Source organism: Balaenoptera borealis (genome assembly GCF_965194805.1).
Source record: "Balaenoptera borealis genome assembly, chromosome: 6".
In the NCBI taxonomy this organism is placed as follows: domain Eukaryota; kingdom Metazoa; phylum Chordata; class Mammalia; order Artiodactyla; family Balaenopteridae; genus Balaenoptera; species Balaenoptera borealis.
This window is the reverse complement of record NC_138863.1, coordinates 29,843,901-29,859,901: the sequence shown is the minus strand read 5'-3', so window position 1 is coordinate 29,859,901 and position 16,001 is coordinate 29,843,901. Positions and strand designations below refer to the sequence as shown.

The following is a 16,001-nucleotide window of genomic DNA, read 5'->3' as shown; positions in this document are numbered from 1 at the left end:
TAAAAATTTGGGTCCCTCATATGCTTGAATTTTTTAAAAATAAAAAGACAAAACTTTTCTATTAGTTTTAGTTCTGTTCAAAATGATTGAAAGTCAGCCCTCAACACAACATAAAATTTCATAGTTTCAAAAGCTAAAATATTATCAGCATCTAGAAATAAACAGAAATATAAATAAAAATTTAGCAGATGGGCTTCCCTGGTGGCGCAGTGGTTGAGAATCTGCCTGCCAATGCAGGGGACACGGGTTCGAGCCCTGGTCTGGGAAGATCCCACATGCCGCGGAGCAACTGGGCCCGTGAGCCACAACTACTGAGCCTGCGCGTCTGGAGCCTGTGCTCCGCAACAAGAGAGGCCGCGATAGTGAGAGGCCCGCGCACCGCGATGAACAGTGGCCCCCGCTTGCCATAACTAGAGAAAGCCTTCGCACAGAAACGAAGACCCAACACAGCCATTAAAAAAAAAAAAAAAAAAAAAAAAATTTAGCAGATGATATGGGTAAAAGGTAGAATAAAAGGCAAACATTTGGAAAGAAAAGTTAGATCTCTGCCTCAAAACTAACACCTAATGAGTTCCAAACAGATGACTAAAATAATAAAAGGGCTAAAAGAAAATATAGGTGAACATATTTATATACTCTTGGAATGAAGAGAGCCTAAACAAGAGGAGAAAAAAAACCTGATTCAAAAGGAAGAAATCTTTAAAAAGAGAGAGAGAATACATAAAAAAATTTAACCTCTAAATTCCAAAATCTTTATAATAGATACTAAAAGCAAGTAACAAATGGGAGTGAGGAGAGGTTTTGCAACAAACATTAAATATGTATAAAAAGCTCTTACACCTATCAATAAAAAAGAGAAATGCTTAAATAAAAATGGATGAAAAAACTGACAAGATAAAATAGGAAATACATATGTCCAAAAAAAGCAGTATGAACCAATATTCAAAACTACATTATTAATCTAAAAGAGCAGTTCTTACTCAAAGTATGGCCCACAGATCCCCAGGGGTCCCTGAAACCCTTTTTAGGGAGATGCTTAGGTCAACACTATCTTCAAAACAATACTAAAATGTTATTTGCCTTTTTTACTGTGTTGATATTTGCACTGACGGAAAAAACAACAACAAAAAACCCATGGTGGGTGAAACTGCTGACACCTTAGCGTGAATCAAGGCAGGGGCACAAAACTGTACTAGTTGTCAATATATATTCCATACCATGACTTGCAATTAAATGAAAACAAGTATACAAAAAACAATTTAAGACCATCCTTGATAAAGCACTCATTTATTAAAGATTGTTTATTTGATTAAATCTTGATTCTTGTGTATATGTCTTTATGATGCTGTGTGTGATGAAATATGAGGTATATATAAAGCACCTCTACTGCATCCGAAGAAAGTACAGCAGCTGTCTTGAGGAAAAGCACTTTGTAGGACTCTTAGTTGTGACCTGAACTAGCTGCTTTTCCCTCATTCAACGCCAATTTTATTTGAAAGAGTGACTGACAGACAAACTATTGGCTATCTGGCAGTCATTTTTTCTAAAATGAACACAGTGAAACCATCACCCCAAGGAAAACAATGAACAGTATTTGTTGCCAATGACAACATTCAAATGTTCACTTGAAAGCTCAGTTTTGGGGGAAAACTTGAATTTATCACTGACAGTATGACAAATACCTAAGAGTTGGACTTCTCCGATAAGACTGGTGTTAATATTAATGAATACAATCTAAAATTTTTGAATAATGAAATGTGTCAACATTTGGGACATCTGTGTAACTCAGTAGAGCAATATCGTCCAAATGACCAACATACGATGTTACAACATCACGCATGGGTAACATATTCATTCAAAAATCAATGGATTTTAATGTAACAGTATGCAAAATTCCTAGATATGGTTTCAGATTCCACGTTGAAACTAATTTTTAAGAAACTACCACTTGTCAAGTTTTGGTGTAGAACCAAATACAAATATCTACAATTATTTGGAAAAAACTATTACAATATCCCTCCCTTTTCCAACTACAAATGTGTAAGGCCATATTTTTATCTCCTAACCAGAAAAAAAACCCACATATCAGGACACATTGAATGCAGAAGCACATATCTAGCACACCAGATATTAAGATTTGCTAAACAGTGTCAAACAATGCTGCTCTTCCCATTATATTTGTTTTTGTTTTGGAAAACAGTTATTTTTCATAAAAAGAACATGTTAACATGCAGTAAATTTATTGTTATTTTTAAATGAATTAGTATTTTTTTTAATTTCTCAGTTTTAACTTCTAATTCAGTAAATATCAGTAAATATAACTCACATATACAAAATCTCTACCGTGTCCTCGATAATTTTTGAGAGTGCAAATAAAGTGATTCTCAGGCCAAACACTTGAGAAACACTGATCTAAGGTATGCAAATTAAAGCAAACGTTCTATCAAATTTGCAAAGGCAAAATAATAATAATAATATCTAATATCCAGGGCTATAAAGATGTAGAGAGACTGTCATTCTCATACACTGCTGAAAGAAAAGTAAACTGACAAAATAATTCTGAAGGAAAATTTGGCAATACATATCAAAAACCTTTTTAAAAAGTGCAAAAGCTTGGGATCAGCAATTCTGCTTCCAGGAATCTATTTGAAGGAAAAATTAAAAATGTGACGGTAATTATTTTACTGAGAGGGCTATATAGCTACAACACTTTATACTTCAATAAATTGGAAATGATTTAAATTCAAGAAAGAATTCAGCTGTGACAAACTGTATGAAAAATTACTAACGTCATAATACATTACAAAACATTTTTAAATAGGTTACAATACTGTACATATAGCAGGAACTTAATTTTATATATCTGAAAGAATATGCCAAGATATTAACAAATAGGTATTAATAAGGCTTGGGGTGTTTTAATTTATTACTTTTGCTTATCTATATTTTTTCTTTAAGTTTTATTAGGTTTTTTAATTACCAAAAGTCATACATGGTTTAATAACAAATGAAATAATATGAAGCTATAGAAGAAGAAATATCACTCCCATCTCCCCAAAACACATCCTGTCCAATTCCATCCCCCGCCATGGTAGCCAATGTTAACAGACTGATAGTGTACATCCATTCACACTTTAACTATGCTCATACCAGAGAGGCAAACATCTATCCATATGATTGATCAATAGATATACTGGTGTCCCTTGTTTGTTCACTTTGCTTATTTTTACAAAAATGGGACAGTACAATACCTCTTGATATTTTTCTACTTGTTAATGTATCATGAGCACATCCAGATAAAACATGGAGATTTCATTCATTCTTTTTAATAGCTGCATAATACTTCATAAAATGTATATGTACCAGAATTTACTCAATTCTGAATTTCCTATACGTTATAAAGGTTGTTTGCAGATTTTTAATACTGCAAGCAATACTGTAAGCAATGCTGTAGTAAACATCCCGGAACACATATCCTTACTTTCTGATATTTTTTTTATCCATAGATAGAGTCCCAGAAGTGAGCTTGCTGGCTCTACGTATACTTTTAATTAGTATATATTGTTGCATTACTCACCAGCAACGTATGAGATCCCATATCCTCATCAACAACAGGTATACTTTTTGCCAATATGATGGTAACTCATTGTTACTTTAATTTGTGTTTCCTCGTCTGTTACGAGGATTGAGGCTTTCATTTGTTTATTGACCATTTATATTTCTTCTTCCTCTATTCCCATCCTTTTCCCATTTTTCTATTGCTGTCATATGTCATGCAAATAATTTTTCCTTAAGTTAGAATCACAACTCACAACACATTCAAGAATAAATTCCAAGTGAATCAAAGGCTTAAATGATCAAAAATAAAACAAAACAAACTATTAATAGAAAATACAGAATAACTGTATAAACTTGCTATCAGAGAGATTTTCTTGAGTGAGACAGAAAACTCAGAAGCAACAAAGAAAAGACAGACATTTGACTACATTAAAGTTTTATCTGTAATTTTTTGCTTTTCAATCGTGAACAGGTATTACTTTAAGAATTTTTTTTTTTTTTTTTTTTTTCAGAAAACTGTCAGCAGATATTTACAGTGCTATCTTATTCCAAAGTCCTGTGATAAGACATGTGGAGAACTTCATTAGACACACAGGGACTGAGCTCAGAGGCACAAAACCAAACACAACTGCTTTTAATATTGCTACTACTACTGCTAGAAGCTGTAACTGGAATTCTAAATTCCCAGCTCCTATTTCTTCTGTATCCTGTTCACCAATCACTGTCCTCTCCAGTAGCATACTTACTTTAAGCGGTCTACCTAAATACGAATCTTTAACTGACCACTCTGTCCAAGTATTCTTTTACTCCTATTACACATGAGAAGGTTATGAAAATAAAGCCTTGTGCAACAGGCACATTTTGTTACATTACACACATGGGATATGGTAAAATAGACGGTAACTCACCTAAATGGGGAAACAGATCAGTGTCCAGCTGATGTTTCTGGGTGCACAGTTTCACCAGTCTCTGCAGTCGACTTATACAAGAGAAGTGTGGAGAGAAGGCTGTGGCTTTCATAAGGACCCGGTCAGTCCTGGGCGGGTCCACGACGGGAGCCCTACTAGATGGCAGGAGGGGCAGAGGCCTCTTGTGAGACAACTGCCTGTCTTGTGCTATAGTGTGTGGAGTGGGGGCCACTCCCTGCATTGGTAGGCTGGTGTTCTGAGGTTGAGGTGACTTGCAGACTAGACCCTGCGGTGGCGCTGGAGGTTTTAAAGTGGATAAAGGTGACAGGTGGGAGTGCTGCTGCGGAGGCTGCTGCTGAGAAGGTGCAGGAGGGGGACTAAAGTGCTCTTGTCGAACTTTTAAAATCTCTGTCTCTCTCTGGCGCTGCCGATTCTGGGCCAACTTGCTCTGCAACTTCTTTCTCACAGTTGCCCCTTTCTTTAGGTCATCATCTTCCTCGTTGAAAGCAAATGGGTCTTCCAACTCAGTTTCCAGGTAGTGGAGCGGGACCCTTGCCCCCGGTGGAGAGAGGGACATTCCATCCAGTCCATTGGGCATCTTCAAGGCCAACGTGGGCACCGTCAGGCTAAAGGCCATGGTATCCATCTGGTGCCTGACCTTTACCTCATCTATAGGATCATTCTTTTTCTTCCTCTCTTTTTTCGGGATAAAGCCAAGTACCTGCAAGTGGCTGTTGCAGTACCTTTAAAAATACACACATATACAGGAAAACGTTCATGATACATATTAAGAAAAGGAGACTATAAAACGACGTATCATAAAATGTGAATCCTAATATGTTCAGAATGCATGACTATAATAACTCTTTGGCATTCGTGGATGTGATTTATACAACTTCCACTACCCTCAAGCGATCCTCAAAGTCTGTGCAATTTTGCTAAAGCAAATATATGAACTGCACACGTGAAGAGGCTGCCAGACAGAAGCAAGTCATTCAAATAGTGAGTGGCCCTGGATAACCAACCACCCAGCTATTGCTTCTCACACCGCTTTGTTATTCTCTATTCATAGCATACAAAGTAGCTCATCAGGAGTCTAAAGGATCGCTTAAAATTCTCTTGTGGAGAAAAAAATATATGTCCCAATGCCATTCAAGTATTGGAGATTCACAAAGATCTTATGACATAACACTTCAGAATGTTAAATGTCAAAGAAATGATACAAATGAACGTATTTACAAAACAGAAACCGACTCACAGACTTAGAGAATGAACTTATGGTTATGGGGGGAGGGGGGGAAGGATGGAGGGAAGGGATAGTCAGGGAGTGTGGGATCGACATGTACACACTGCTATGTTTAAAAAGGATAACCAACAAGGACCTACTGTATAGCACAGGGCACTCTGCTCAGTGTTATGCGGCAGCCTGGATGGGAGGGGAGTCTGGGGGAGAATGGATACCTGTATATGTATGGCTGAGTCGCTTTGCTGTGCACCTGAAACTATCACAACATTGTTAATCGGCTATACTCCAGTATAAAATAAAAAGTTAAAAAAAAAAAAAAAGAATGTCAAATGTCTACTGTGTGTGTTCTACACACACACACACACACACACACACACACACACACACAAAGAGGGAGAAGGAAGAGAAGGAGAAAATAAAATAATAAAACTAGAGTGATAATCGATTAAATGAGTTTCTCAATAGCCAGCCACGTGTTAAGTACATGGATTATCTCCTCTAGCTAGTTTCTACCTGCAGTAGGTACCAAAATAATGCCCTTTATACAGATGAGGAAACTAAATTTTATACAAATTAAATAACTTGCCCAAAACCACCTATCTGGAAAGTGACAGAGCTGAGACAAACTAAAAATCAAAGCTCGTGTAGCACAGGAAACAATATTTAATATCCTGTGATAAACTACAATGGAAAAGAATATGAAAAAGAATGTGTATATATGTATAACTGAATCACTGTGCTATACAGCAGAAATTAACACAACATTGTAAATCAACTATACTTCAATTAAAAAAATAGGAAAAAATAAAAGTCAAAGCTCATGAAGACTCAATAAGTCTTCAACAATGAGCAGGTTACTTCTGTAATATAAATGCTATTTTAAAAATACTATGAAAAGACAGAATCCTTCTACATAATGAGAAAGTAGAATGCATGTTATTCCAATAAATTTCACTGAAATCCTGTGGAGGCTTCTAACCAGTAGAAAAGCAGTATTTCCTGAACTGGTATACTTCGTGCAGTTCCAAGGTATGTTAACTAGTATGTCATAAAAGCAGTATTCCATGCTTAAATAAATTTGGGAAATTCTGGCTTAAACAGAATTAGATAACAATTTCATCATTTGTTTCTGCTAAACAACCTCTCAAAGCATTTTGTATGATAATGTGCATTATACACCAAGGGTAGAAATCTACCCATATAGCATTGCTTCCCAAACGTACTTAAAATGGCACCTATTTTATTGCAGCATATTTATGATATCTCCATAGAACACAGTTTGGGGAAAAAGGCAATAAAGTAAATAATGTCAATCCCCAAACTCAACGGGCTGCAACAAAAAACTGTTTTAATGACTCTTAAAAACACAGATTCACCAAAAATCAGGACACATGGTTTTGTTGGTTTGTCTTAAAAATAAATCTATCAGAGGCACTCTTTAATTTTAAAGAGAACTATTAAAAAAAAGCTTTCTGGACAGTAAAGAGACGTTACACTGTGTGTGTGCGCGTGCACGCGCGTGTGCCTAGCAGGTTTGAGCTAGGTCCCTTACACACCTTAAACAGAATAGATTCATAAAGCTGCAGCCAACAAGGAAAAGGGTTTCAGGGATAACTGTACTAAGCTTCCCAACAAAAAGTTAATGGTTTTTGTTGTTTTCTATTCATTTTCAAATTAACAAAAGGATTAGTACTATTAGTGGAGAGAAGTGAAGTGGGTTTTTTAAATTTAGAAATCAAACTTTTCTGCTCATTTACATGGGCAGCCTGGACTGGTAAATGAGGCTACTAGGTGCTACATTACCTAACCCAGCAGAGGCGAATCCGCATATACAGTCCTCCTTCAACCCCACCCTCAACTCCCACTCCAGCCACTGTCACACTATCGCAACATTTAGCCTGAACCCTTAAAAACTCTGCCTCTTCTAAAAGGGAAAATTCTTCATAACTAGAATTAGAACAGCTTACTTAGTTATGAACAGCATTTAAAATAATGCAAATATGAATTTCCAGTCTAAAAGAATACAGGGGACTGACTGCAAATGGGTTCTTTCGGGGGGGATGAAAATGTAAAATTAGACTGTGTTGATAGTTGCACACTCCTATAAATACACTAACAAATACTGAACTGTACACTTCAAATGGGCGACTTGTATGGTATGTGAATTATATCTTAAGTTGTTTTAGAAAAGAATAAATATAGGAAACAAGAAAATTTCTTGGTAAATACGTACCATTAAATAAATATATATATAAAATTATACCAAACTTAAATTTAAAATACCATATAAAATAACCAACTTAATATACCCATTTATCTCTAAGCTATCAAGGCTACAGTAATGGGCCTTAGCTTCCCACTGTATATTAGAAAATGGACTTTTCAATTATACTAGTAGTTCTACCAAACATAACACTATTCTATCCAAAAGACGGAATCCCATAAGTTAGCATTTATAATACACACCAGGTAAGTTACACACCAGATATTATTAAGAAGCTTCCTCTAGCTGACTACCAACCAGATAATTCTGTCAATTAAAAGTCCTTGGGAATTTGTTTTCTAAAACTATACATAAAACCATGTCAAATCCCTAAATGTCCAAGGAGTAACTGCCTTAACAATGATAAAAGCTTATTTTCAAAAGAATATTAATCTTTTCTACATTGTATCATATAGTACAGTTATAACTATTATATTTATACACAGGTTTAAACATATTATTACATGAATTCAACCTGGGTTTCTTGAGGTAAAATAAGAATATTACCTCCTACTAATGTCTACTTTAATCTGTTTTCAAACAACCCTACAACAAGAAAAGTATTCATAGCATTTGTGTTCATATGATCTTGGACCAATTCTGAAAAAATATATAACTTAGCATTTATTAAGCCTAGCTTCTCTTGACACAGCAACACAAAAGTCCTTTCCCTTCTTTTTCTAAAAAAAGAAAATTACTTCAAATATAAAGGTGAAGACGTATGCTTCAGAGAATTAATATTTTGGAGAAATTCAGAGTGACTCTCACTTTACTTCTTGCTGTTAGCTATTAAGATAACACTTGCTTCGACTGAAATGAAAAAAATCCAAGGCTGACAAAAATTGCAACTGTGTGTGATAAACTAAATTTAAGACAAAATTATAGAAATGTGATTATAATGGATCTTGAAGTAAAAAAGTTAATCCAAGTCCATCCATTCTTCAAGTTAGAAAAGGGCAACACTTGCTTCAACTGAAATGAAAAAAATCCAAGGCTGACAAAAATTGCAACTGTGTGTGATAAACTAAATTTAAGACAAAATTATAGAAATGTGATAATAGTGGATCTTGAAGTAAAAAAGTTAATCCAAGTCCATCCATTCTTCAAGTTAGAAAAGGGCAGCAGTAAGAAATTATTTTCAGTCAACTAAAAGCAAATGGACAGACATGCTTAGCCTAATAAATACGTTGGTACCTTTCTCACCTGAGATTAAAATTTTATTCCTTTCCTCACTAAACAGCTGTTTCTAACTTTCAGGTATTGTAATCTGAAGCCTGAAGTGCTCATTAGAAATTCTACGACAGTATTCCCCAACCACCACATTATACTGTACTCATTTTGGTGGGATATATTTATCAACACAAATTATTTATTTCACCCTAAAAGTTTAAAAGTTGCTCACCATGACATATAAAATACATGATTCCTTTTCAACCAATTTATGTAGGTGACATTCGCTTATATATAGGAACAAAAATAAAGGTTGTATATGTATTTTTTAAAGACAGAAGTAAAAAGTTCAAATTTCTACCTAAAGATAACAAGTATTTGAAACTTTTAGGAAAATAAGCATGCATCTCTCTGTAATATCCTACAATGATCAGCATGGCTTCTGGAGAACTGAGAAAAAAGAGACATGAAAAAAAGAGATTACATGTGAAATCATATAAATTTTCCTAAGAATATGAAAGATGAATAATCAGCATAAGACTCCTTTAAAAACACCTCCACATTTCTTTTAACTCAGAAAAATATAAATTCATAATCCTAGTCAAAAAGCCTACTTAACTATGAAAATACAGGTTCTAAATTATAGTAAACATAGTCTATATGGAACCCTTTTTAACCAAAAGAAGTTTGAGAGGAAGTAAATCTGAATGATTCAAGTAATCATTCTTTTGAATAATTCTTTTTCAATAAGTACATACCATTTGCTACCTTTCAAACAAAGATTTAAAAACTCCAAAATTATTATCATTAATTATAACACCTAAGTAGTTCCTATAATTTCTCTCATTTAGGCTGATGAAATTCTAAGTAGAGAAATCAGGAAATACTTTCTAAGGCTGCAAACCAAACACATCAGTGCCAAGACTTGAAGCAAAAAAAAATTTTTTTTAAATAATCCTAAAAAGTAAAAAAGAAGAAAACAAACATACTTTTCAAATAATTCCCCAAAGTTACTACTCCATTTCTTAAAAATTGCCATCACTCATCTTTAGAACCATTCTAAAGTTTACTTAGTTAGATTACCCCCAGAACTCAACATTTAAGTTCATCATATCAAAACACAAACAAACAAAAAAACCCAACTTCCAAGCCTACTAATTAATAATCAAAGATTGCTTCCCGCTGTCAGCGCTTACCTGCGGTCCTCTGATTTAGGGATGGGGTTGGTGCAGCGCTGGCTATTATACTTGGCCACATATTCACATTGCTTGAAGGGGGCAGTCTTGTCCTCCAGAACGTGTCTGATACAGAAAGCGTAGCCGTTGAGTCGCCGCTGCTTGCACAGTTTGGGGCTATATGAGCACAAGGGCTTATTGTCAACCTCAGAGAAGTGTATATGTTTCCCTTCATACATCACGTGACTCTATTCCTTGTGAACATCAGCTAAAAGACCACCACAAAAAAAGAAACCCAAATGATAAATCAGAGAGTATAATGCAGATTTAAGTTGAGAATTTCACTGAGGGACTTCTGCCCCACAGCCATACCTGATTTTAAATCTTCTGCACCATAGCAATGATAAGAGAACCCCAAGGATACCACAGTTTGGAATGCTGCAGAATCAAGATGAAGCAGATTGTCTACAAAAATATCAAAAGGCCTAGTTAACAAAGAGAAATAAGCAAAGCTTGCTCATCTGGGAAGGAGAATACTAGGATATCGCCCTTCCTAACAGGATGGATTCTTCATTGTAATCCAACATCCAATATTGAATTCAAATAATAAGACATATTATAAAATATCCAGTTGCCCTGCCACTCCAAATTGAACTAAATAATTTCTGCTTTGGTTAAGTCTTGTAAATAACTCAAAGCAGCAGGGCTCTTCCACCAAACTAAGGTCATAAGGTGGCAAGTCATTTTTTTCACTATTGATGGTTGCATGCTATGCCTATTTTCAGAACCCAGATCTCTTTAAAATGACAATGGAATGAGCTCATAGACCCAAAACTTCCCCCAGAACTTCTACATTTTTTGACATGTTGGCAAAATATTTAGCAGTTTATAACAAATGTTTCTATAAACTACAAAAAAAGAACAAATTCCTGTTTTAAAAAGTCATTTTCTCTCTAATATTCCCCCCTACCTATCCCATCCAGACTGTAAATTTCTTGAGTCCAAAGACTATTCACCACATTTCTACCATTCAGTTGAGTGCTCTGCAGCACACTGTGCTGTAATATAATAATCATGGCTTATAAGTCTTTGGAGGTTTAAGAAGAAAATGGAAGGAAGCAATCACACGATAGTCACTATCTCTCTACACACAAAAGGTCCAGCAGTAACATTTATGTACCATAACACCATATAGTCTGCAATGAAATTGAAACAACTAATCTGTCACATCAGGACATAGGGGGCTGCTGTGGTCTAACCCAGGGATCCCCAACCCCCAGGCCGTGGACCCGTGACGGAACCTGCGGCCCAGCAGGTGGGCAGCCGGGGAGCGAGCGAAGCTGCATCTGCCACTCCCCATCGCTCCCCATCGCCCACACTACCACCTGAACCATCACCCCACCACCCCGCCGGCCGGCAGAAAAACTGTCTTCCACGAAACTGGTCCCTGGTGCCAAACAGGTTGGGGACCACTGGTCTAACCCACTTTCTCCACACTCCAGAAGTCACCCAGACAGCTGATGAACAGCTTAGATACCAGCTGCAGAGAAACTCAAGAAACACTCTCTCATTTCCAAAACTAAATATGAAACTCCTTATACCAGTGAATGACAAGATATATAAACCCTTGAAGAGTCAGAAGATATGTCTGCTCAAGTCTGATTATCTGCCAAGGTAACTACAGTATTCACCTTGAACAAATCATTTAACCTCAGTTTTCTCATCTGTAAAATAGGGATAATATTAGTAGCTATGTTATCAGGTTGCTCTAAGGATCCGATGATACAAAGCACGCAACACGCGAAGTACCATGCCTTGTATAAGTTAAGCACTGAACAAATAGAAGTTATTACTCATAAATGTTCTTATTATTACTACATTTTACCTGCTGATGATAAAGGTAGAGAATCTGTATTACCTTTGAGAAGCATTACACTTACTTTAGCAGAAAAAAAAAAAAATCTGAAACATTAGCCTGGTTAATAAAAATCACATTTATTACTGAGTAAACCTAATCATACATCAATGTAAAACAAAAATAACAGCTTTCCCTTTTCACTTTATCAAGAGGCAAGGAAGAAAAGTTGGACTAAAAATTTAAATTTAGCTGCCCCGAAGGTCTGGATGTTCAGGACAGGAAATTATTTCAAAGCAAACCCATGCAGTTTCATTTTTACACCCTGTCTTTGGCCTGCTCATTCACCTGGCAAACATAAATCTTTCATGAATTAGTCCAAGTAAATCTATATGAACTTCAGGAAATAAATAGGCTGGAAATAAGTGACTGAAAAAAGTAACTGCCATTATGAAAAAAGTAGCCTATATATGTATGAGAATATTTTATAAATCATACGAAGGGTTAACGTTCATTTTTTACTGACATATTCTATCTAGGTGGTATCATATCTATCAAGATTGATGATTCCCCCTTTCTTTCCAATGTTTATGCACCTTTTTTTTTTTTTCCTATTTGCATTGGCTAGAACTACTGGAACAATGTTAATAATAGCAACCACGGGTACTCCTAACTTTAAATGAGAACTGCTTTGAGTCAATAGCAGCAATAATGCTGACTTCTGTGTCATGTTAAGGAAGTATAAAGAAATTCCTACTTTATTAAGAGTTGTTTCTTTTTTCAAAAAAACTCAGAATTGATGGTTAATTTTTACTGAATTCTTTCCCAGCTTCTAGGGAAATGATCATTTTTCTCTTTTGTACTTATAAAAATACGTACTAAAAATATTTAGTATTTAGTATTTCCTGATACTGTACTCTTCTTACACTCCTGGGATGAAAGCAACTTGGTCATCATGCATTATTCTTCTAATGTATGGCTGAGTTACATTTGCTAATATTGAGGATTTCTGATTTTTTTATTTTGAGAATGTCTAGAGTTTTTTTGTGTGCTTTGGCAGAATTAGGTGTTAATATAATATTTTAAAAAACAATTTATAAAAATCTATGTTCCTGAACAGTTAAAAAGCATTGTAGTTATAATGTTACTTAGAAAGTTGCCTGGGCCTACTAGTGTTTTGTGCAGATCAGGTTTTCAAATTTATCTGCATACAATTTAGCAATGTGACCTCTTACATTTAATTTTCTAAATACCTGTGACTCATTCTCGTATTCTGTGTATGTACATACACATACGTGATATTTGTGCTTTCTCCTTTTGTTCATGATTGGGTTCAACAGGAGTTTATCTGTTTAATATTTTTACCAATATCCTCCCCCAAAAAACAAAAAACAAAACAAAAACCTCTTGGATTTATCAGCACCTCCATGTATTTTCTAATTCATCAATTTCTGCTTTTATATTTGTTCATTCTTTCTGCTTACTTTCCCTTTATTTTATTATTTTGTTAACTTCTTGGGCTGAATTCTTTTATTTTCATTCTTTTCTTGCTTAGTAATTTGTTTACATCTATGAATTTTCCTGAGTACTGTTTTAATCATATCCCATAGGTACTAATACACAGAATTCTGATTATCAATACTTTCTATTTGATTTGGATTTTATTTTTTTATTTCTCCTTTGACCCAAGAGTTATTTAATTTTTTCAGATGGTAGAGTTTTATGCTTCCCTTTGTTTTAGTTCTAGTTAAGAATAAGAAGCATTGGGAATTCCCTGGCGGTCCAGTGGTTAGGACTCCGTGTTTCCACTGCCGGGAGCCCAGGTCCAATCCCTGGTCAGGGAATTAAGATCCCACACACACAAAAAAAGAATAAGGAGCATACTGGTATCTGAGTGATTCTCTGGGCCCAGCAAAGGAACCAAGTTTCCAGAGCTCAGAAGACAAGGGGTAACACCCCAAAATATGGACTTATTTTCCACTCCACCTTCATTGGCCTAGCAGCTGCCAAGAACAAAGGCTGCATCTCCAGATACCTAGCAAACAAACGCAGTACTGCTTCATGAATTGATTGTTTCTCTGAGGTGCCCACAAGTGTATTTGGGGAGAAGCTTCACGAGTAAGTCGAGGAACGGCTGTCTTATGAGACTGGAGAGATTCCACAAAAGAATAGATGTCATGAAGGAGGCAATGGTTCAGGCAGAGAACAGCTGCTGAGATTACAAGGAAGTTGGAGAAACAGAAGAAACACTTGAAGAAGGAAAAGAAACAGCTGGCTGCAACTGCCCTCACATCTTTAGAAAACAGCAGCAGTGTAGAGGAGGAGTGTGAGGAAGGACAAAGGTGTTGAGACCTTGCTGAGAGCCCAGAGAGCTGACTGCAGCACACACCCATCCCCTGGGCAAGTGTGTTCTGTCCTCGGCTGCCTCCCAGGAGTGTAAGACCCCGAATGAAGAAAAAGTAAAAGCCCCAGTAGGCTCCTCAGGAGAATGGAATGGAAGACCCATCTCTTTCTCCAAACCCAAGAAAAAGAAATCAAGGAGAAGCTGGTTAGCAGTGATCTTGAAGAGACAGCTAGCAGTGGAAGCCTTCCCAAGAGGAAGAAATCGTTCCCCAAAGAGGAACCAGTTAGTGACCCTGAAGTCAGAAACGAGAGTGCCCCCAAGAAAAAGAGGAAATTCTCTTCCAAGGAGCAGCCACTCAGCAGTGGACCTTTAGAGTCTGCTGGCAGCAAGAACAGCAGCTCTAAGGAAAAGTTCTAAAAGCTATCCCAGGAAGATCAGAATGGACACTTCACTGGTGGGGCATAACCCACGGAGTATTTCTCAACCCATCCCCTATATCCTAATAAAAACAAATTCACAAGGAAAAAAGAAAAAGAAGGAGCATTATCTGCATATATCTCTATTTTGGATTTGACTGAGTTTTTATTTGGGGACTAACAGATATTCCTGGGAAAGAGTATTCATTGTTTCCAGGGTATGCTGTTAGTTGTATCATATATCATGCTATTAACATTCACTATGATATTACTTATTTCGTTTGCTTTCTCTATCTACCAAGAGCTGGAAGAGATGAATCAAAATCTCCTACTATCATCTTATTTGTTTCTCCTTGTATTTATTTTACAAATTTTAAAGCTGTATTATTTGATACAGAGATTCATGACCACTAGACTGTCACTCTTTATCCATTAGGAAATGCAACTCAATTGATGCTTTTTGTCTTGAATTCAACCTTGTCTGACACTAATACCTGGACTCCATATTTTGGATTTGAACTTGCTGGTTAAGTCTTTGCCCATCATTTTACTCTCAGGTTTTCTGAGGCACTGTTTTAGATCACAGGTCAGCAAACACTGGCTTATAAGACAAATTTGGCCCATTGCCTGTTTTTGTAAATAAAGTTGTATTGGAAGGCTGTTCTGTTCATTCATTTACATGTTGTATATGACTGCTTTCACGCTGTAACAGTAGAACTAGTAGTTGTACCACAAAGCCTAAAATATTTACTAAATTATTATTTGTTGGTCCCTTTTTTAGATGCATCTCTTAACAGGTTTGATTTTTTTGCACCAATCTGAGTCATTTTCTTTTAGTAAATGGGTTCATCCAATTAATAATTTTGTATTTACTTACATGACAAATGTTTCATCTTAATTTTATTACCTCATTTTTTGTATTGTTTTTAGCTTTCAATTCTATCTTATTACATATTTCATTATATAGTCTATTTTCTTGGAAGATTTATAGTCTGCGTCCTTTAAATAACATTTCTTTACTCCAAACTAAGAAAATTAGTATATTTAGCATTATTGTGATTAATCT

The 16,001-nt window shown here is 35.8% G+C and overlaps 1 protein-coding gene across 5 annotated transcripts in view; it reads right to left on the bottom strand.

The window, feature by feature from the left end:
* The window catches only part of INO80D (INO80 complex subunit D), a 71,107-nt gene that overhangs the window by 33,542 nt on the left and 21,564 nt on the right, over positions 1 to 16,001 (bottom strand). For 2 of the 5 annotated variants that reach the window (XM_082397051.1, XM_082397054.1), the window contains exons 2-3: positions 10,342 to 10,497; positions 4,467 to 5,209 (exon numbers count right to left, since the gene is read on the bottom strand). In XM_082397051.1, coding sequence (XP_082253177.1) covers positions 4,467 to 5,209; positions 10,342 to 10,497 — 899 coding nt within the window. The other 3 variants (XM_082397050.1, XM_082397053.1, XM_082397052.1) reach the window with 3 other exon arrangements.